Source organism: Hippocampus bargibanti, linkage group LG18 (assembly GCF_051943395.1).
Source record: "Hippocampus bargibanti isolate YZ-2025 linkage group LG18, ASM5194339v1, whole genome shotgun sequence".
Taxonomy (NCBI): domain Eukaryota; kingdom Metazoa; phylum Chordata; class Actinopteri; order Syngnathiformes; family Syngnathidae; genus Hippocampus; species Hippocampus bargibanti.
Window position 1 is genome coordinate 267,501 of NC_142751.1, and position 21,727 is coordinate 289,227.

General features: G+C 47.2%; 1 protein-coding gene across 3 annotated transcripts in view; it reads right to left on the reverse strand.

Annotated features, from left to right (window-relative positions):
- lamc3 (laminin, gamma 3) overlaps positions 1-1,545 on the reverse strand; it is a 62,584-nt gene extending 61,039 nt beyond the window's left edge. For all 3 annotated transcript variants that reach the window (XM_089020211.1, XM_089020213.1, XM_089020212.1), the window contains exon 1: positions 1,066-1,545. In XM_089020211.1, coding sequence (XP_088876337.1) covers positions 1,066-1,441 — 376 coding nt within the window. In that variant the 5' untranslated portion in view covers positions 1,442-1,545. The remainder of the gene's footprint in view (positions 1-1,065) is intronic.
- Between the last annotated feature and the right edge of the window lie 20,182 nt (positions 1,546-21,727).

Consider the following 21,727-nt stretch of genomic DNA (forward strand, 5'->3'; position numbering starts at 1 on the left):
TCAGGAGAACCGAACCTCCATCCACAGGTAACGCGGCCACGGTGGAGAATCCACGTGAGCTGCTCCCATCCGGTCATTCTGGCAGCGTGGGAATGTCTTGACCCAACGGAGGTTCTTGTCCAGACGAGGCGGTGGGAGGGCGGCCGGCCGGGACTAAACATTTCCAGCCGTGTCCTCCAAGCATTTGCTTGTTGTTTATATGCGAGTCCGGATGTTGCTGTTGGTTGACTGTACCCAATGAGAACCAGCTGCGGACTTCAAGGACGCTCGTGTTTCCTTTGGTGGAGGGGGGCGGGTCCGATGTCTTCCTTCTAAGACCCCCTGGCCTTGGCTAAACCTTATTTTGATTGCCTCCAGACTGCCGCCGCCATTTTTGTCATTCCTGCTCTCCTCCGGGGTGGAGGCATGTTTAGATTGGCGGAGCAAAAGACAACAAAAGTGTCTCGACCCCCCACCAAGGTCCAGATGGGGAACGCCGGCTTGCAACGTGAAACGGGACTTCCGACACGTTGGCTGCCTTTGATTTTGCTCAGTTGTCATCAGGCTGACGTCCAGGTCTGGGTACACTTTGATGGCGGTCACGGACACGTTCATATTGCAAGCGGACGGCGTTCAAGCCTTGGCGGCAGGCGGGGGCAGGAAGCCAGTGGACACGCTCGCCTGAGCCCGCCCGCTCGGTGTTGGGCACAGTCGACTAAAGTCCCACGGCGCGACCTTAAGCCGCGGCTGCCGCATTTGCCCCCCGCCCCCGTGGCTATTCTGCATTAAGCCACGACAGGACGGGCGGCGTCCAAAACGGGCGACGAAAGCCAACGCGTCGGAGCTCAGAGGCGCTTTGCCCCGTGAAATCCCATCACCAGAACCGCGGCGAGCCATCCGCGTGCAATTATGTCGGCGGCGCCGTTAGCGACGCGAGCGCTCTGGTTCTATTCCGGGAGATGGCGAACGGAGAGCACATAGCAAAACGTTTTGTTCAAAAGTTGAGCGACGGTACTTTGCATAAGTTTCAAGACCAGGACGGAAAGCGGCCATTAGGGACCCCGCGACCCCACAGGCGGCTCTTACCCAGATGCAGGGTGAGGTTGATGGAGTTGGGGTGCTGGACGCCAAAGAACATGGACTGGCTTTGCCACCAGGTGGGCTCCGGGTTCCGGTGGAAGTCGGTCAGCAGAGCGGCGCCGTGGTCCAAGGCCGGCACCGAAGCATCGCAGCGGTGGCACGACCGCGCCGCCGAGCCCATCTGAAGGCAGAATTCCTCGGGCGCCGCCACCCCGCAGCGGTTGGACGCCAGCACACTGCGATTGAAGGCCACGTTTTCAAAGCGGGGCAAGCAGCGGCCGGGGGCGCCAGTCCAGCCGTCGTAGCAGGAGTCGGCCGAAGCGCCGGCCGGCGGCAGCAGGCGGGCCAACAGGTGGAACCATACGGCCACGTGGGCGGCCATTTCCGCGCCCCTGCTTCAATCGTCGCCCTTCTGCATCCGCGCCGAGCAAAAAAACAACCAAATCACAGCTCGATACGGCCGTCTCTTCTCACGCCGAGCAAAACTTTGACGGGAGGGACAAAGGGTGGCCCGGCAGCCCGCCTCTCATCGGAGGAGGCGCTGGGGTCCGGGGGAGGCGCCGGTGGGGGACCGCCACAGACCGGGAGCTTTCCTCCATCTGCTGGCGGAATGCGAGAAGCTTCAAAGACGGCGTCCATCGGCAAGTTGGCAAATGGCGGCTCCAGGCCCAACGTCGGCGTGGCGAACAACAGAAGAATTGCACACTGATCTGTTGGGGAAAAGGAAATAACAACAGGATGTTGGGCAAACAAAGACGGACGGAGGACGCGCTGGCAATGTCAACATTTATGATCCCAGGAGGATTGACGGCAAAGTTTTGCACACGCCGTTGCATGATTGTCTTGATTTATTAAAGCTGTCTGCCCTCGGGCTGGCATGTTGCGAAGGGGGTTGGGGAGTGGGGCGGCAGCATCAGCTAGCTGTCAATTCCTCTGTCGCTTTCCAGGCTTCATGGCTTTTAACTCCGCCGCGCAAACACAGACACACTTGAATACAGAGCTCACGTTTATTGCCTACAGAGATGTAAATCGAGCTCCAAAGCAAGCCAGTTGGTTAACACACAAAACAACACCTTAATATGCGGAAAGTCGCTCCAGGAAAGAAAAAAGAAATCTGACCGATAGTCAATGAATGCGATTGGATAAATTATGGCAGCAAAGGACTTTCGTCTTCACAAAAACAATAAAAATAAAGCGCAAAAGTTGACCATCAAAAAAATCCTGCGCTTCCGCTAGATTAATGCTAATGCACAATTCAAAACGGGCTTGCAAAATTTGCATCGTTCTCTGTGAGAGTTGAAATTAAGAAGTCATTGATTCGCAGCTCAATTTTTTGCAGATTTTGGACACTTTAAGTCATTTTTGTTGGTGTTTAGCATTTGAATAAAAATATCATACTGCGTGTTTTGGGTATTTTAGATGCTATAAAACTTTTTCTAATGTCAGTTAAAAAACAAAAAGTGACGTCGGTTGTCCTTTCAGTGGGAACAGAAAAGACGAAGAAGAAAGGTGAATTTGTGATTACCGTATTTTCACGACCAAAGGGTGCACCGCGTGAAGAGGCACAGTCTCATTTATGTGTGCCATTTCTGTATTTAACACACACATTGGGCGCACCGGATGAAAGGACGCAAGTTTTATATACCGGTACATATCCTCTACTGCCATACGTACATCCGCCTCACAACAACACACAGGCATACAAGTGTGCGCATTTAAAAAAAACTGAGTTTGGTAGTGCTTTATTTATTAATTACAAAGGAATCACATTTTGTAATCATCACTCAATATGCGTTGGCATTGTAAAAAGGAGCACATTACCGGCACCGACTTTTCCGAAAGCTCGAACCACCGTGCGAGCAGACACGTTAGCCCAAGCATCTAAGAAGTCCAAGATGGCGCCCGAGTAGGCAGCCGTCAGCAAGTGCTCTCATGAGCCTTGCTTTTTTTGGTTGTTTTTGTCTTGTTTTGTGTTTTTTTTTTGTCACTTTGTGTTGTTGGGCGTCGTGTGGAACGGATACAGATTGTTTTTCAGCATTTTTGACCACGACATTCATCAAGGAGAAGACTGTGCTGAGCGGTTGCGCCTTTTCGGCAGCATGAATATGCCAGTACTGTTTTTGAATGGGAGGAATGTCGGAGCCATTCGACTGCCATCCCTGGACACCAAAGGGGCCATTGTGCTTTTTTTGCGCCTGTAATGGGCAGCATCTTCACAGCCCCGCTTTGTTCAGTGGAAAGGTCGGTGCTGTTGGACAGTCTGCGGCTGGATGGATACGTGGCTTGAGGAGACCGCCATAAGAAGGAAGGAGCGTCAGCGCAGAGCGCCAATGCGTCTGTGGAACTGTCGCGGCTTGGAATTGAAGCAGATTTATGTGGGACAGGAGATGTGAGACAATCTTTCGTCAATGGATGCTACAGCTGCGTGTTTGCTTTCAACATTTAGCTTGTAGTCGACGTGCACATTCCACCATGATGTCCCTGATCCACTGGTGGAAAGACGCTTTGATCCTCTCCTCTTTCATCTAGAACTGCTTCATGTCATCACAAAGAGGGTACAGCAAGTCCTGAAGAATAAATGACTCTCTGTCTTTGTTTTGTCATGTTGTCTTTGTCTTGTCATATTATTTGTTATTTAGTTTTTTTTTTTTTTTGTTCTTTTGACTTCAAGACGGCGCCGCGAGAGTGACTGCCTTTCCAGCAGCTCATGTATTTCTTTTTCTACTTTCATTCCTTACATCACTTTGCTGCTGTGAAATGTAAATTTCTCCACTGTGAGACTAATAATGGCAAATCCAATCCACAATCCAGTGGCAAACTGTGGCGTAAAATCCAGCCCTTTTCGTTTGCCTTAAGAAGGACGCCTGCTGGAAATGTCTCTTTAGGCAAAGTCTTTCTTTTAAAAAAATCACAATCGCCGGGAGTTTCTCTCCGTTAGCATGGCGCCTTTTTCGCCAGCTTTTCAGAATAATTCGCCGGCCGTTGCTGCGCTACAGTAGTCCTGGTGCGGATGGAAAAATCGCAGTTTCATAAAACGCCAGCACCAAGACGGACCTCCTTGAAAATGTTCAATTTTCATTTCCTCCGCTAGCGTTACTGCTGTGAGTGGGATGGTGACAGTCGAAACGCTCGCTCTTAGGTCGCCGATCCATTGCTTGAAGCTTTCCTCCAACTCCGGCCACCTTGCCTTATGTCCGCGTATTATGTCACGGCCGCTCCATTGCCATGTTCCTCGGCGTAACTGATCGCCTTCAGTTTAGACTGAGCTTCATAACCATATCTCTTTGCCATTGTCAGGGTTGTTAAAACAGCAATGTTCTGCATAAAGCACATACCTGTTCGTTTATACACAAACCACGCCCACACATCTCCCCCACATGTTCTCTCCCACGTCCTCCTCATGGTGGTCTCTAATACGTCCGCACAACAGGGCGCATGCACATTTTGAAAAAAAAAAACGTTTATATGCGCCTTATGGTCGTGAAAATACGGTACATGTATGATACCATGTACAGTTATCCCTCGGCTTCCGAACGCCTTGGCTAACTTTACAAACGTTAAATTCACGAAAATTTAATCTTGGCATACAAACTATTTTTCGGGATACACACGGAGCGCCACAATGAGTGATGTGTCATTCGCAAACGAGCCCGTTCTCCTAACAAGGAAATGGCTGCCGACTTTTTTTGTCCTCTATTCCCTGCCCCCAGCGGTTAAAGCCGCAGGTGATTGATCAAGAACGCAGCAATGGGGTGGGGGGGGGGGGTACAGAAACACAGAGCTGCAAATAAAAATAGATAGGCAGACGACAGGGAGAGAGTGAGCAAAATGGATAAAAACAGTGAAATTTGGACTTGTGTCAACTTTATTGATACTTCAAAGGCAGTGTAGACTGCAAGGGAAAATATCCCATCAATTCGAAGAGAAAGGACAAGTAAGGGAATCATCCAAGATGTGCAGGTCCTTGAAACACATGATGCAAAAAGCTCTCGACCCAGCTAAACAGAACACAATTGATAAGGAACTATGTAAAATTATTGCAAAGAAAGCATGGCAATTTTACTCGGATATCGTCAAGAGGCAACCTGGAAGTTCGTCATCCATTGATGATTCCATCAAGCCATCAACGACCATCACAAAGGTAAATAAAACGACTTTATTATATAGTAGTTTATTTCATTAATTACAATACCATAACACATTTATTATACATAAAATAAGGTATATTTTGTTTAGTTTTAAGGCTTAGAAAATTAGAAAGTAGAAAATCATGTTTTATGGGGACCTGGGAACGTATTATTCTCATTTTAATGATTTCCTATGGGAAATTAAGGTTTAATACATACACTTTTCGCCTTGCACACTCTATCTGGGAACCAATTAAGTTCATAAGCCAAGGTATCATTGTATGAGCATTTTTATTATAAGCAGAAGCATTCTTCATTGCAAGCATAATCAATGTATCATAAGCAAGTGTATGATAACTAAAAACAACAACCCTAACAGTCTCATTTGTGTAAAGCGCGGGTGGTCATACTCGTTATTTTTCTGTGCGCCACGCAAACTGTTTTTGCAACTCGACGTGAAGGTCAGATGCGTAAAGAGGGCGTACATGCAGTCGGTTGATCCATCGCCACTTTTTTGGGTCCCTCTCATCGCTCGTTTCAAGCGAGCGTGACATCATTAGCAGGCGCACTCCAGCCTACGCTTGTTTCTTCCACGTAGGTGTTTTAGGAGCGCTGCCATCGGGTTCATAACCAAAGCTAATGGATGAATGGAGCATTGCTCACTTTTTTTTCTTTAAAGGGGAGGGAGGGGGGCGCCACTAATGGATGCCTTGTACGCGATGCAGCAGCGTGGAGAGCGCGCAGGAAAAAGAAAAATAGGTCCTAGTCCACCAAATCAGCCAAACTGGATGGTGCCTTGTTTGTTTGTTGGGGATTCATCCATAAAACAGGCCTCCTTGTTTCTTTCACACACAAATACTTTTAAGCCGTCTCATCGGGATGTGCATTCCGATCAAGCGGGGGTGCCGCGCAAAGTCTGGAAATAGTTCAACTGTGTCATGATCTGGTTGGCGACCAACGGGTGGCGCTGTCGGCCTCGCCTGCACCTGCACAGGTGCTGGTCGTCCCGAGCCTTGGCGGACTGCCACGTTCGGATTGGCGACCACCGGGTAGAGCTGTGAGCCTGCCTGCTGCCTCGCAGGTGCTGGTCGTTACAATCAGTGACACTTAAAAGGACTCCCGCCACGACCATCCGGTGTCGGGTCATTGTTATATGCATTGTGCATGTTGTTGCATGTTATGTGCACGTTTGTTTCATCTTAGCGGACTTTTAATCTTGGTTTTCTTTTGATACTTTGTATTTTTTCTGTTCAGATGATTTCGATATTTTACATTTTGTTCCTACTGACTTTATTTTAATACAATTTGTCAAACACAACCTCCTGCTCCCTCCTGCCTGCTTTTTGGGATCCGCACCCGCCATCACCACCTTGCAAAACATGACAAACTGCAACAATTTCAAGCCTTTTTAAAACCCAAAGCAAATGTGCATGAATCCAAAACCTTTTGTGCTGCCCTCTTACTTCACTTTACAAAGGACAGAAAAAAAAGTTGTTTTATTTTCCTTCTGTGCACCGCTAGCTAATAAAGTGATACCTCAGCTTACGAATGCTTTAGCTCACGAACTTTTGGCCTCACGAACATTAAATTCGCGAGCATATAGTCTTGGCAGACAAACTAGTTTTTGGCGGACGAACCAAACCACGCGACGCCACGGTGGCTGGCAGACTAGTTTTCGTCACCCCCTTTCTTTAAGTGCGGACGTGGTTTGTTATTGAGTGTACTTTTGCTATTATGGGACTGAAAAAGCCCTGCCACAGGCTAGTTAAGCTGAAGACACTAAAGAAGAACTTCTGTTGATTTGGATGCACGAAAAGCAGCTAACAGGGGCCAGTGTGAATGAGGGTATTATGGCAGAGAAAACACGGTAACTTCACTCAGATATCATCAAGAGGCAACTATATCAACGACCATCACAAAGGTCAATAAAACAACTTTCTTATACAGTACAGTTATTAGGCACGGCAAAGCCAATAACATAAAAGGAAGACCAGACACAAGATGGTTCGAGAAAAATAAAGAATTTAATCCAAAGAACCATACGGCCAACGGTCTGGTCTTGGCAGGCTGATGACAGAGTGAGTGATAGGGATGTGTCGTTCGCGAACGAGCCGGTTCTTAGGGCCGCATCTCAGAAGTTAACGAAGAGAGCCGGCTCCAAACAAGGAGCCGGAAATGGGAGGCGGCTTTTTTCTCTCTCTCTATTGCCCGCCCCCAGTCTTCGAATAAAGCCGCACGTGATTGGTCCAGATCCGTGGTAGAGACGTCACGGGAGAATTACAGACACACGCAGCAGTGAGGAGAACGAGGAGTGGTTAGAGAAACAGAAGCACACTGTGAGTAGCACATGAAACAGGAAAGGGCTTTCTGATTCTGAAAAGACTTTCTCAAAGAATCATACCAGAACCACATATGACAAAGAACGTGCTGTAGTCCAAGAACGGGCCAATAGCTATTTGTCTAAGAACTGACTGCTAGACACCCCGAACCAGGACATCCTACATGTCAGTTACATGCCACTTTATCTTTTCCATGAGGCGTCTGACAGTTGCCAAGCCAAGGCTGGAACTGAGCAGAGTGAGATGGAACCAGTGGTGAAGCCGAAGACTCAGACAGTGGGTACAAGCAGAGCTCAACTTGATGAGGAATTGGTGAAAGAAATCAGATTTTTCATGCAGTATTCTCAACATAGAGAGGGGATGTTGATTGAACAGGTCAACCAATTAAGAGATCACATGCACCAACACAACAAGGAAGAATGGACATTTGACAGTCGATCTAGTCAACATTATCGTCCTCTGGGACCGCAGCCCCAGGGCGCTAACTCTCGAACATCCAGGCCAACAAGCCTTCCTCCGGCACAAGAAATTCCCATGTTGGGTTACCTAACATATGCCCGAGCTCCACAGTGTCCTCGTCCAAGACAAGCTGCAATTCCCATGGTTTCTGAACCCAGAATTCCAGAAAGAAACGGAAGATGCAGAACGTCAGAAGCTGGAAGAGGATCTCCAGCGAGAATAACAGCAAGAATTTATCTGGGAGAGATTGGCACCCTGGACAGAAGGTGTTAATATTGTGACCTAAGGGACCAAGTAAGCGACTGGAAAAGTGGCAGGGCCCATACACTGTGACGAGGAGAATAGGACCTGTCACATATGACATTCTCTGCCCTGACAAACAAAAGAAAAATGTTATTGCTGATTTGACAAGAATGTCTGAACTCTGAGGAGACGGTGTGTGCCAAGTTGTGTTGGTTTTTTGAGTTCTCCCCCTAACTTGAAAAGGGGTTTTGGCTGTATTGACCGGGGTTACACTGGGACTTCACTCTTTGACTCCAATGATGAGACAGATTTCTCCTTTCTTTTTCCTCTTTTATTTTGGACTTAATCGTCTCTTTTCTCATTGAAAAGACAATTGGAAGATTGCAAGGTGAAAAACCTTTGAAGAAGGTGAAACACAAACAGCAATTAAGTTTACATTTGAAGGCTTCACAGGCTGGTTTTGACATTAAACCATCAAATCAAATTATCAAATAAACGGTCACAATAACAGGTTCTCTCACCGTCAGCCACCCTGGTCTTTACACAGTTGAACTCTACTGTCTTGGTAAACTCCTAGAGCAGTACTTGAACCGAACCGAACCTGAGCAGTGTTGCAACTGACTATTTTAAGGAGTGGTTGCTTCTGGTGAGAGCCTTTCTGATTTCTGAATGGCTTTCAGCTGCTGGCACACCTGCCTTCATTTCAGCTCTCTCCTCTGGGGGAAAAATGGTGCCACTCATCTTTGGACTACAGCTTCGGCCATATTGTAGTTTTTTACCAAGACACTCATCTTTGGACTACAGCTTCGGCCATATTTGTAGTTTGCCGAGACAGTGTGAATGATGTCGTGATGCCAAAAGAAATGTTAAATTGATAGAGTGCTTATGCACATTAGTAAACATATTACGTTATTTCATGTTTAGCTTAGTACATATTATGATTATTGCATGTTTAATTTAGTTTACATGGCATTATCAAGCTTATTAGTTCAATAGTTGTTGCAAGAGGCAACAACTCCAAATTTCAGTCTAAGGTCCTCCCAACATACTTGTCCGTAGCCGATTGGACGGAAGATCGACTTGTCCGCAACTGATTGGTCAACAGACTGTCGCGGTATTCTTTAAACTAAGCCTGAGGAGCACTTTCTTTGTGCTCTTTGCTTTGTGTGCTCCTTCGCTTCCTGCCTCGACGAGAGATGTTCTCTCCTTCTTTGTCTCACTAGAATAAAGTAGTTGTTTGTTCACCATCTATCGTCCTCACTGTTAATTTTAATTACAGAACTTCGTTGAACACCGAACCAGAAGAGAAACAAGAATTTGAAAACAACAAAATAATTTTGTGTTTTTTAGATTTTGGATGGAAGAAAGGTGCGCATTTCTCCCCATCCAAAACAGTAGAGTTGGGCGACCACTAATTGCCTCTGGGAAGGTGATTGCAACCACCTGCGACTGGCCATTTGCCGCTGGGACCTGATTGGCCAGAAGCTCAGCTTAAGCACCTTGAAAACCAGACTGAGCCAGTCACTGTTAGGGGGAGAAAGGACAGCCTGGAGAGCAGTGTTACCTGTGGTCTGCCAAAAACTGATATCCACCGCAACGTCAAATAAAGAAAACTCACAATATCCTTCCTGCATCTGGCTGAGTGAACTTTTATCATCTTTCCACCTGCTTGCTGTCTCGCCGCACAACATCAATACTCTGTAAGAATGAAAATTGTAAAGAGCAGCACATTGGGGAGACTAAACAAATTCTCAAAAAAAGACTTTATCAACATCGCAGGGATAATACTAGTGGGCCTCAATCGGCAGTACATTTGCACCTAAAAGCTAGCATCGATGAGAAGGTTTCTTCAGCCGTCATCTGTACAATTTTGAAGGTTTCGGACGTTTCGCCTCCTATCCAAGAGGCTTCGTCAGCGAACTAAAGTCTTACTGGTCGTATCGGCCCTATTTATATATCCCTAATGTCCAGGCATGGACAACACAGCTATGATAGGTCACTACTCTCAGGTTGGGGGGAGGAGAGGACCACTCCCTGCGGCTCCACCAATTGTTCCTACATTCTTGACTAACGACTGGCCTGTTTGCCCCCCTCCCTCCGGTATCATCAGCATAACGACCCTCATCAGCATTACGAAAGTTGCCTAACCTGTTTTGCCTAAGCAGGCTATTGTATGAACGATCCAAATTGAACCTCACCCCACCAGACCGGTTTAAAGAAGGATTTTGTTGTTTTATAAGAATCGCTTCTTTTACCCCCCTTTCAAACCATCTATGTTCTTTCGCTAAGATTTTAACCTCATTGTCGCCAAATGAGTGGTTGCTAGCTTTGATTAATTCATTAAACCGGTTTGGTGGGGTGAGGTTCAATTTGGACCGTTCATACATTAGCCTGCTTAGGCAACATGGGATTAGTAATACTGATGAGGTGATACCGGTCGAAGTGGGGCAATCAGGCCAGTCGTTAGTCAGAACAATAGGAACTATCAGTGGGGCTGCTGGGAGTAGTACTCTGCTCCCCCCAACCTGAGAGCAGGGACCTATCATAGCATACAGATGACGGCTGAAGAAACCTTTTCACCGATGATGTCAGTTAGGGAACAAAAAAGTGATGTCGATTGTCCTTTAAGGCTTGTTTTGTAGAAATGGTGTTTTATGGGAACCTGGGAATGGATTATTCACATTTTAATGGTTTCTTCTGTGAAATAAATGTTTGGAAAACGAACTTTCCGCCTTACACACACTTTCTGGGAACCAATGAATTTCGTGAGCTGAGGTATCACTGTATTGGCGGCCTACCGGGTGGCCTTCGAAAGTGACTTTGATGGATGGACAGCTTTTCTTGGTCAGAAACGCGGCCCGCTCGACTCGGATGGCAACAAACTATGGCACGTGAACTTCTGGCCTCTCGATGGCGACTTGAAAGCACCCGTGAGGTGGCCCCGCCTCCTTTGTGACCGCTGCATATTTTGAGCGATGGCGGCAATTAGTCCAAACGACTCTCTCCAAAACAAAATGTTTGGAGTTAGTCGACTTGGCCGGCAGCGCCAATTTACACTTTTATATGCTTGCAAGCTATTTATGTACTTGAGACAAATGGACCACCCAAAGTTGACTTTTGTGCCCGGAGGAGGGGGCGGGGGGGCGCTGGTGAATAATTCAGCAGCAAGATTGGAAAATCTTTTCTTTTCCGTCACCGGGCTTGCAACTTGCATCCCTCCTTAGACGGCGCCATCTTGATCCGGTCGCCGCATAAGAGCAGTTAGAAATCAGATTTCATGGGGCGGGGGCGTCAAATGATGCGTTTTATCTCCCCCTTTTACCTCTGTACAAATGGGCCAAGATGAGAGTTGAAATTAAAATAAAAAAAGAAGAAGGGCAATTAGGGTGCCACTTAGCGGCGTGCAATTCGCCATCTTCATCTGTAAAAGCAAAGGTTGGAAATGCGGCGCGCTGGTTTTTCCCCAACTTGCCACGCCGCCATCCTCCCCGTCCTGCTTGTCGGGTACTTTGCTTTTGTAATGAGTCGACTGTCGCTTTGAGAAAGACACATTCAGCGATCGCCACGCACATTAATCTCTCCACCCCCCCCCCCCAAATTGTCTTCATTTAGTTTCAAGAGACACTTGCTTGGAAATTCATGACAATTGCACTTTAGAGGGGTCTTTTTTTATTTGGTGACAAAAAAATTAACCTATGCCCACCACCATTTGGGCTGAGGAGACAGTGTCAAAACTGGCAATTATTGATATGATTGCGCAAGGCCTCCCTTCAGGCTCGTCCTTTCATTTCTACAGCAAAGTCGTTTGTAGTCAAGAGCCTCCGTGAGTCTTGGGGGTGGGGGAAACAAAAAAATAAATAAAAAATTTCAAACAACAACCGGGCGAGCTGCCCGGGAGGTGTCCGGTCATTAGCAAAAATAATAAGATGGCGTCCTTCCATTCCACCGGGGTGAAAAGCAAAAGCTGACTTGACTTTTAATTGTGGCCGCAACCTAGCATGGAGTCCACTTTTCAAATTTGGGTTGGAAGCTAAGGTGCGGGTCTCCGGGCCACTTCTGGGCCACTTCTTGCGCCACTTCTTGGGCCACTTCGAGGCCACTTCTTGGGCCACTTCCGGGCTCCAAATGGAAAGCCTTGAAAGGGTAACTTATAATATTAATATTAATAATCATAATAATAATAATAATAATAATAATAATAGTAAATAAAACTCCCATGGACATTTTACAGTCAAAGGATATATTTTTCTGCGTGTGAGCAGCGGCAGCCGCACGCGCCAGCGTTCACTCAACCCGGAAGAACATGAAGTAAAAAAACAAAAAACTAAATAACAAATAATATGACAACACAAAGACACAGAGAGTCATTCATTCTTTAGCATTTTCTGTACCCTCTTTGTGACATGAATCAGTTCTAGATGAAAGAGGAGAGGATCAAAGCGTCCTTTTAGCAGTGGATCAGAGACGTCATGGTGTGCACGTCGACTCCAAGCTAAATGTTGAAAGCAAACACGCAGCTGTAGCATCCATTGACGAAATAGGCAACTTAAACCCAAATACCCGAATGGCCGAATGCCCAAACAGAATTGCTTCACTCACTGTCAACCAAAATGGATTTTGCGTCTTTCCCTCATGGTCGGATTGGGTGCTTTCTCGCAAATCAAATTAGAGGCTTTTTCTTTTTCTAAAATCCTCCCCCGTCACTACTCTGCAATCGTGTCATTTGCAACAAAGAGACCCCCCCCCCCACCCGCCTGTTTTTTTGTTTTTTTTTTTTACAGTACATGATTGCAGTGAACGGTTCGAGGTTGCGATTCGGGCTTCAAGCGTGGTCTAAGCGACACTAATCTGGGGAAAATCGGGGGGGGATTAAATTTGCAAATGAAAGCGCCGCCGTGACCGGAATGTTCTTGGCCATCATTCAGTCTTGATCACGTTTTGAGAAAGTGTCGTGTGGGATTATCACTGGGGGGGAATTAGCTGCGTCCCCGCGCTTCTGCTTGTCATGACACGCAATCGGCCAAGCCGCCATTTTGTTTGTTTTGCCCGATCGGCGGATAAAAAAGCGCCCTGCCTAAGACATCCAGAACCAAATAAAAAATAAAAAATGAAAGCGGGCGCTGACATTTGGGACACCTGGCGGGTGCGTGCGCCTTTGCAATAATGACCAGACCGCTTGCCTTGGGAATGTCGTGAAAGGGGCGACTGTTAGCATCCACACCAGCCGGCGACAGCGGCGGCGATCTGCGCCTGATTTCTGCTCCTCGGACTCAAGCTGACAATTTGATTTTCATCAGCAAACTAAATGAGCTGCAGCGTGGCAGGCGAGGGAGCCGTCACGCCGCTAATTGATTAGCCTAAGGCAACACACCAAACAACCCCTCCACCCCCCATTTTTACCATATGTCACTCCCATGTCAGCAGCGCTTCAGTTATGTCGGGGGACGCGCGTTTCAACGTTGACGGCGATGCAGGGATGATAATGATATATATATATATATATATATATATATATATATATATATATATATATATATATATATATATATATATATATATATATATCAGAATGTATTATTTAAAATAACTGATAATACTCACCATTTATATGAATGGTTTTCTGTTCCTCATGATTGATAAAAATCCAACCAAACTATCAGAATAAAAGTCATTTTGCCGGGTACATGGGCGAAGTTACTGCTAGCTAGCCTGCACACTGCTCACTAGCTTGCACGCTTGCTTTCTGCTGCCTTTCTGTCATGATCTGGTTGGCGGCCAACGGGTGGGGCTGTCAGCGCCGCCTGCACCTGCACAGGTGCCGCTCGTTTCCAATCAGTCACACATAAAAGGACACCTGGCACGACCATTCGTTGTCGGGTAATTGTTATATGTCATTGAATGCTGTTGAACACATTGTTTGCTGCATGCATTGTGTATGTGTTTGTTTAACCTTAGCGGACTTTTACTTTTGGTCTTCTTTTGCTACTTTGTATTTTTTCCATTCAGATGATTTTGATGTTTTACATTTTGTTCCTGCTGACTTCAATTTAATACAATTTGTCAAACAACCTCGTGCTCCCTCCTGCCTGCTTTTTGGGATCCGCACCCGTCCTCACCACCTCGCAAAACCGTGACACTTTCACAGTAGTATATTGATGCTCACGTTAGCATTGGGCTTGTCATAGTGCCATTGACATTTGACTGTTTTATCAATGCGATTGTTTCATTGAAAATGAGAATAAATCAAATTGTTCTCTCCACAAAGGCGAATCCTTTGGTCTTTTCAACCTCCCACAAGTTGTCTCCTCGTGTTCCTCCGACGTACCCCCTGATTTTTTTTTACTCGTCCGCTGATTCAAAAGTTTTTTTTTTACCTGTTTCAACATCAACGGCACCTAAATAAAGATCATCCAATAAAAACGGCGCTTTCTGCCAACCCGCGTCAGTATCGTCCAATCAAAACTGCCATTTCCGCCAACGCAAGCCGAAACAGGAAATGAACAGTGAAAAAGCGAGAATACATATTTCGTTTTATCTGGTCATTTCAGTCTAAAAAAGTCAGAAATCCGCCGATCGGCGGAAAATTTTCATCACTGAAAACGGTTGCAGCACGGGTCCTCCAACTTTGTGACCCCCGCCAGCCCCCACCCGCAGATCCGGTTGAAGCGATGGAAGGCACACAGGCCACGACAGGGCCTCGGCTTTCCTCGACTAATTCATGTGCCAATTAGGAAAAAGGAAGCCGAGCTTCCCGGGGGGCCACGTTTTATTAGAGGGAGCAAACGCGAGTGATATGAGTGCTGATTGGAAGTGACAGCTGGCTCCTTGTGGCGAGGGTGTGTGTGTGTGTGTGTGTGTGTGTGTGTGTGTGTGTGTGTGTGTGTGTGTGTGGCGGGGGGGGGGGGGGGGGGGGGGGGGTTACAGGTGGTGGCCATGTCCGAGCCTTTGGCGCTCGGCGAGCTGGGCCCACCGTGGGCAGCCGGCGGTCAATAGCATCAACGATACCCGGCCATGACTCAGACGTGAGGGCGGGAGACGAGGGCCCCCTCCCGCCCCCACCCATGCAGCGTCATCCCCCCGGATGACAAAGACGCCATTGACACGCCGTGCTCGGGAACGGACATCGGCCGCGTACTTGTGCCTCCTCCGCTCGCCACGGATGCGGGTGAAGCGTGAACGCCGTTTGAATAGCTGACGGGGAGGGGGGGGGTCGTGGTCGTGGTCGTAGCGCTCCTGGCGAGGAGCCTCAGATGCGACCGCTCGGCACGTTGGCTTCAAACTGGCAATTACAATGAATTGGCAATTTGTGCAGTCCGCCCTTTTCCTTTTTCCACTCGTTCCTCTCCCCCTGCCGCCCTCCGCCGCCCCCCGCCGCTTGCCTTGATTGTTATTCTGCGCCGGCAGTGGGCGCCCGGCGGAGAATTGCCCAGTCAATTTCGAGGCACTCAATAACAAGCCGATGCGCTTTAACGCAAATGTGGCCCAACGGTGGGAGAACAACAGCGGGCCGCCTGAAGCCGTTGTGCCCGCTCCCCCGCTTCGGCGGAGCGCCCGGCCCGTTTGGTGCCTGAAGCGATGCTCGGTAACGCAAGCGGGGAGGAGAGGGGGGGCTCCGAAAACTCCAGCTCGTGGCACTGCGAGACACCAGTTTTCAATCCCGCCTTGGGGTTTTGTTAGAACTAGTTAGATACACATCCTAAAAACATCCAATGTTATTTCATTTCGACTTATTCTTATCAGTTAGTTCGTCTACATATGTATGTAGTTTAGTTATTTGTATATGTTAGTTGAGTATACACGTACGTTGCTCAGTTAAAAGCTTAAGCTATCTTGTTTCAGTCTCATATAATATTCATGATTGTATCTAGTAGATTATAGGTCCTTTTCAAAATGACATCACTCTATCTATATCTATCTATATGTCTATATCTCATGGAGACTCCCTCTCTCTCTCTCTCTCTCTCTCTCTCTATCTCTCTCTGTCTCTATCTCTATCTCCCTTTGGCTTCCTTCTCTCCCGTGAAGAGTATTCTCTCGCAGCCTGAAAAATAAATCTTTTTTTTGTATATCACCTTGCTTCTTGCTGATTGAATATTTAGACCAACACAAATGAAGAACTGAACCAGGAGAAGAACTTCATTTACGACCTGACAGATTTGAATTTGGGGCCCAAGTTCGGGTTGGTAGTGCGGTCATTGAGACATTGCCCGACATTTGGTGGTGCTTTTGTGACCCTGGACGCCTGGTTTGCACAGGGGCCAGTTTTGGGCCACATGCTTGCAGCGCGCTTCCATCTCCGACGACGGCGTCGCCATGACAACATGGGGAAACGGGACCTTGACCGAGACAGAAAGACCCCGACGCGACCGGACGCCCGTGGCCACGCTTAATGGACAACCGACACCTCCAGACAAGTTGCGTCCATAATTTGTAAAATCACTTCAAATGACTTCGACTGAGGGCATTTTACAAAGATTCCACCGCATATAGCTATATTTTACGTTTTAAAACTCGCGCTAAATATTCATGAAGTCTTGTTTTCGAATTTCGAATGATGACGATGCCGGAGTGACGTCACATTCGGAACGCCCCTGACCTGACCGAGAAAGCGACACACAATGCATTTTGGCTACTTTTTTTCGTCTGAAAACACAGTGTTGATCACGACATTAGAAGGAAAACTACATAAATTACGCGATGGTGAATCGTTTTGTGGCAGCCAATTGCAATTGCGGTAACACGCATAAAGAAGGTGTAAGTTTACACAAATTCCCAGCGGACAAACCAGCCATTTCCAACGGACCAGAGACGAAGGACGACGAGGAGTTAACCGGAGTTAGAGATGGATAACTCCTCTTGAGGCTGATCATCCGTCTCGTAAATTATTTTGTTGAACGTATATAAGTAAAATGGAGGTCTTCCAAGGCAAAGATGAAGACATTCTTCTGAACGGGGACGGAGCTCTTTGGCGTAGCTTCCATGACAGTCAAACCTGGTACTTATTGTAATGCCCCTCAGCGTGACAAGCACCGGACGATACTATATTATTCCAACAGTCAGTATTTTCTTTGAATCGAACACGAATGCTTTTCTTGACCCCGTGATTAAATTCTAAATAACTGGATGGGTAACAAGAACAGATCTTTTTCCGAATCTGAACTCTCTGAAGCCATTGTTTTGATTCTGGAGCAAGGCAGTTTGAGAAGGAGTATCCTGACGAGACGTCATGAACCGGGGGGGGGGGGGGGGGGGGGCTTTCTGAAGCTTTCCAGGTTTGAACTCATTGGTGGCAGTTTTGGACAACTTTACGTCATTTTCATGAGTGTTTTGCGTTTGACTAAAAATATTAGCCTGCGTGTTCTGGGTATTTTAGATGCTGTAAAACGTTTTTCTGATGTCAGTTAGCAAACAAAAAAATGGTGTCGGTTGTCCTTTCAGGTCAAACCAGGTTTGGGATTTAATCACCAGCCGTTCAAGATTGGGTGTCAAATCCTGAATTGTGATTTGCGATTTCCAAACGCTAGCCGGCAAAAGAAACCAGCGCTGCTCACCCGGTCACTGGCCCGGAACGAGTGTGCTGGACACGCTGGCTTGTCCCCCTCTGGGCATTTTTAGCCCAAATCAGGCCCCCCGGCGGCCGCTGCCAGCGGGATGTCTCCTCCGGACTCGGGAGGGGCCCGGCGGCAATTTTGTCCTCCGGCCTCCAACTGAAAAACAAACTGAAAAAAAACACATCAAATGTATTCATCGCAAATTTCAAGCTCGCTGCGTGCATGAAAACAATCAGCTGTGGCTTATTTTGCGGCAAATTTGGGGGGAAACAACTGCCGCCTGCCACCCGACGTGGGACTTTGCCACAATGGAAACACGAGCAGAAAAATGAGCAATCTGCTTTGATTGAAAGTGGGCGGAGCACGGCGTCAAAGTTGGATCATTTCATGGATTTCCAGCATAGATTTCTGTTTTCCTCATCACCGTTTGTCAGTTGGCAACAACCCCCCCCCCCCACCCCTGGTGCACCCCCCATCGCGCCACTCTCCACCCGTTGCCATCTGCTGTTTCCCGGTGACCCGTCCAAGAGTTTGCACCTCCAGCCGCCGCCAGCTGCATGAAGAGCCGCGAGGCCTGGAGATGTGACGACCCCCCCGCCCCTCAAAATAAACAAATGAATAGAATGAAAAATAAGAGTGTCATTAGCTGTTGAGTGGCCATTTCCAAGATATATATATATATATATATATATATATATATATATATATATATATATATATATATATATATATATATATATATATATATATATAATCTCATCTCATTTTCCGTAGCGCTTCTTCCTCATTAGGGTCGCGGGGGTTGCTGGAGCCTATCTCAGCTGTCTTCGGGCACGAGTCGGGGGACACCCTGAATTGGTTGCCAGCCAATCGCAGGGCACACAAAGACGTACAACAGTCACTCTCGCATTCACACCTAGGGACAATTTGGAGTGGTCAATCTGCCTGCCATGCATGTTTTTGGAGTGTGGGAGGAAACCGGAGGACCCGGAGAAAACCCACGCGGGTCCGGGGAGAACATGCAAACTCCACACAGGGAGGCCGGACCGGGACGCGAACCGGCGACCTCTGCACTGTGAAGCCATTGTGCTAACCACTCGACTACCGGGCCGCCCCTATATATATATATATATATATATATATATATATATATATATATATATATATATATATATATATATACATTCAAGATAATCCAATCAAAATGCCGCTTTCGGCCAACCGGCGTCAGTATTATCCAATCAAAATTGCGATCCTCTGCTTCAGGAGCGTGCCCCTCCCCTCCTGTCTCACCCTCCCCTGTGCCTGGAGCGGGCCCCTCCCTTCCCTACTCTCCGGACTCACTCACCTGTTCCTCATTCCGTTAATTGTGCCTTCTGGCTATAAAAGCCACCCATACCGTTCGGTCAGTGCCGGTGTATTCCCCGAAGTTCCCCGTCACCTAGCCGCACGCAGGTCTGTTTCGCTGTTCTCCTCCATTGCCTGATTTCCTGTTTTGCCTGATGTGTCTCAGTAAAGTCTCTGTTTGAATAATAATAATAATAATAATAATAATAATAATAATAATAATAATACATTTAATTTCAAGCGCCTTTCAAAACACCCAAGGACACTTTACAATAAAAACAATAAAACAAAGCACATAACAATAAAACCATAAGTAAAATGATAAATAATAAAATAGCAGATTGAACTAGACGTTGAAAGCAATTTTAAACAGGTGGCTTTTGAGGTGAGCCTTGAAAATAGGGAGGGAGTCAATATTACGGATGTTGGGTGGGAGTGAATTCCTGAGTTTGGGAGCAGAGCGGCTGAAAGCTCTGCATCCCATCGTGGTGAGACGGGCAGAGGGCACATAGAGGTGAAGGGAGGATGAAGATCTGAGGGACCGAGAGGGAACGGAGATTTGAAGCAGGTCAGAAAGATAGGGAGGGGCAAGGTTATGGATGGCTTTGAAAGTAAACAGAAGTATTTTGAATTCCATTCGATGTTTAACGGGGAGCCAGTGGAGTTGCTGGAGGACAGGGGTGATGTGGTGATAGGAAGGGAGGGGTTCTAGTGATGATCCGGGCTGAAGAATTTAGGACGAGTTGGAGTTTATGGAGAAATTTCTGATTGATACCGAAGAGAAGCGAGTTACAATAATCGATGCGGAAGGTGACGAGACTGTGGATAAGGATAGCAGTGGTGTGAGGGGTGCGCGAGGGACGGAGACGGTTAATATTACGGAAGTGGAAATAAGCAGACCGAGTTATGTTATTAATATGGGACTGAAAGGATAGTGAGCTATCGAGGATGACACCCAGGCTCTTGACCTGAGGGGAGGGGGACACGCTTGAACTGTCAATGGTGAGGGAGAAACTGTTAGTTTTGTGGAGGGTGGATTTGGTACAGACAATGAGAAGTTCAGTTTTTTCACCGTTAATCTTGAGAAAGTTATGGGAAAGCCAGGATTTAATTTCTGAGAGGCACCGTGAGAGGGATGAAGGTGGAAGAGAGGCGTCGGGTTTGCTGGAGAGGTAGAGTTGGGTGTCATCCGCGAAGCAGTGAAAGTGAATGCCAAACTTACGGAAAATATTGCCAAGAGGAAGTAGGTAGATAATAAAGAGAAGGGGCCCCAGGACAGACCCTTGAGGCACACCAGAGGACACAGGAGAGGACCGTGAGGTGAACGAGTTGATTTGGATGAATTGTGAGCGATCAGAGACATAGGAATGAAACCAGCAAAGTGGGGTGTGGGTGATCCCTAGGGTGGAAAGTCTGTCGAGCAGGATAGGGTGGGAAATGGTGTCAAAGGCTGCGGTCAGGTCGAGAAGGATGAGGATGGAGAGTGAACCGGCATCGGCTGCCATAAAAAGATCATTTGTGATTTTTATGAGAGCCGATTCAGTACTGTGGCGGGGGCGGAAACCAGACTGGAATTGTTCGTAGAGGTTATTGTGAGTGAGGTGAGAGTGAAGCTGGGACACAACTGTCTTTTCAAGAATTTTGCCGATGAATGTAACGTGGGAAATAGAGCGTAAGTTATTGAATTTACTGTCTCCACCGTGTATTTTGAATCCAACCCCTCCTGCTTCCCGTCGTCCCTCGAGTTCTGTCACCACTCCTCGAGCGGACGTGACAAAGCCAAAACAGGAAATGAATAGCGAAAAAGCGAGAATACATATTTAGTTTTATCTGGTCATTTTGGTCTGAAAAAGACGGTAATCCGCCAATCGGCGGAAAATTCTCATCCGTGCTTGCCTTTTTTTTTACCAGCACCCCCCTGCCCCCTCCTGTGATGCTTTAGCAAAGGCGCTCGTCGCGATTTGTGAGAAAAGCATGCCGATAACGGGAAAGCCTTTTGGGGCGCCGCCGCCGTTTCAATGAAAGCGGCAGGTGAGCCGTTTGATCTCTGGGGCGTCTCGCAGAGCATGGCATAAATCCCTCTAGCTTGTGAATTGTTTGCCGTTTTCAACGGCGTTTGAAGGTACGAACAGGAAGAACGAGCTTTGCTTTCAAGTCGATTGTCGGGGTTTGCGTGTGCAAATAAACAAGCTAGGATGTTGGGGGGGGATAAGAGGAGACCTTGTTGTTTAATAATAATAATAATACATTTCATTTCTAAGCGCCTTTTAAAACTCTCAAGGTCACTTTACAGTTACAGGATAAAGTTTTTCTGTGGGTGAGCAGCAGCAGCCACATGCGCCAGCGTTCACTCAGCCCCGAAGTAACTCAAATCGGTAGAAAGCTAGCTAGCTTGCGAATAAATATGCAATAGATAGCCAGATAGCCACCAGCTAGCCATCTTACAATCAGCCAGCTAGACAGCCAATGGCTAGCCAGCTAGACATCTAACAGCTAGCTAATGGATAGCTAATACAACATCATTTGTCACGGACCGAAGTGTTTTTTTTTTCCCCCTCGGGCTGTCACAGATGATTCTGAGTCTATTAAGTCCTTCAAATCC